The following is a 1,663-nucleotide window of genomic DNA, read 5'->3' as shown; positions in this document are numbered from 1 at the left end:
GAGTTTAAAGACACTGTGGAAATCTTATTTACTCCATAAGGACTACCTGACCACCTTTAAAATACTACAACCTCTCCCCCCAACCCCAAAAAAACCTGGCACATCCTCTCTTTACCATGCCATACTTTTTCCATGGCACTTAAACTGTCTTTTAATATAACATGATTTATTTTTTTCGTTTGTTGTTTATTGTCTGTTTTCTTCTTCTAAACTGTAAGCATCATAAGGGGAGAAATCTTTCTTTTGTTCACGGAGATATCTCAAGTGCCTAAAATAATCCCTGCCATATAGTAATAAGCACACAATAAATATTTGTTGAGCAAATGAATGAATATATAAGTGACATGCAACAGAACCAAGTAAGTTGTACCAGACAGCCACCCTACAGTGAGATCTCTAAAATTCTTGTATTTTAAGACAAAGGTGAGAAGATGAAGGTTTTATGACTTCTGGTTAAAAATGGCAATTGAACACTCACATTTTTCTTTGTTCCCTCCCAAAAATCCAACTAAAATGACAGTAAAGAAAAAAATAAGTATTAACTTAAGAGGACAAAGAGAATGAAAAATGATATAAGCAGTAAATAAGGATGTCAATAGCATTTTAGAAATTTTAATTTAAATAAGTGGAGAATGTTGAAACTAAAACATCTGCAGAGGAGGAAGCCAATAATCAACAAGCCAATTCAGCCATAAAACCCTGGAAGACTTAGGAATTGAAGTTATCAGGTACCTCTGAAATTGAAGGGTAGGGCTAAAAATAGGGTTGGTTGAAAGTCTGTAAAAGGAGCAGATCTCTCCTAGCCTATATGGACAGGTGCCTACCCTTCCATTAATTTGGCAGAACATAAGAGGTTTATTTTCTAGAGTTACAGTCAGGGAAAAGAGAGTTAGGGTCAGGCAGATAAGGCACCACACTGACAGCAGGAGCATTAAATAAAAGTTTTGAAAATTGGATGGTGTAATCTGCAGTTCTCCCAGAAAGCTGGCAGCCAGTCATACAAGTTTCTGGCAAGAGATGGAAAGACTCCTCTGTCAGTAACTTCATAAGCCTCCAAAAACAGACATAGAGATATGGACATTTGGGAGCTAACACAACATAAGATATTTTGATAAGAGTAGAAATACCTTTATATTCAAAAACCAGATTGAAACAAATACTTACATAACCAACATCAGGTCGGTAACATGTATATGCCCCTAAGATACTATGTAACACATCGTGATATGGACCACCCTTAGGAGAGAAAAATGAAATTTGAAACTATACAAATAATTGTCTCTAAGTTAATTCTCATATTACATGTTAAAAAACTACAGTATTTCCTAAATGACTAGCTTTAACATATTTAACAATTGCCAAAAATACTGTAAACACCCTCTGGCAAGATGTTTTTCAAATTATTAATGGGAAACATTTAATTCTGAACAAAAATAGCCAAATAAATTCACGTGATGGATACAAGCTATATGCATATAGTTTGCAAACAATTTTAAAGACTTCTGGATTTTCTACAATAAGAGTATGATGACTATAGACTCTTTTTTTTTTTTTTTTTTTTTGAGACAGAGTCTCACTCTGTTGCCCGGGCTAGAGTGCCGTGGCTTCAATCTAGCTCACAGCAACCTCAAACCCCTGGGCTCAAGCGATCCTCCTGCCTCAG

The 1,663-nt window shown here is 35.4% G+C and overlaps 1 protein-coding gene across 1 annotated transcript in view; it reads right to left on the bottom strand.

The window, feature by feature from the left end:
- The window catches only part of TBC1D12 (TBC1 domain family, member 12), a 154,335-nt gene that overhangs the window by 38,515 nt on the left and 114,157 nt on the right, over positions 1–1,663 (bottom strand). Inside the window, exon 6 of the mRNA XM_012659668.1 lies at positions 1,165–1,236. Coding sequence (XP_012515122.1) covers positions 1,165–1,236 — 72 coding nt within the window. The remainder of the gene's footprint in view (positions 1–1,164; positions 1,237–1,663) is intronic.

Source organism: Propithecus coquereli, unplaced genomic scaffold, assembly GCF_000956105.1.
Source record: "Propithecus coquereli isolate 6110/MARCELLA unplaced genomic scaffold, Pcoq_1.0 Scaffold63, whole genome shotgun sequence".
Lineage (NCBI taxonomy): Eukaryota > Metazoa > Chordata > Mammalia > Primates > Indriidae > Propithecus > Propithecus coquereli.
This window is presented reverse-complemented; position numbering and strand designations above follow the sequence as displayed.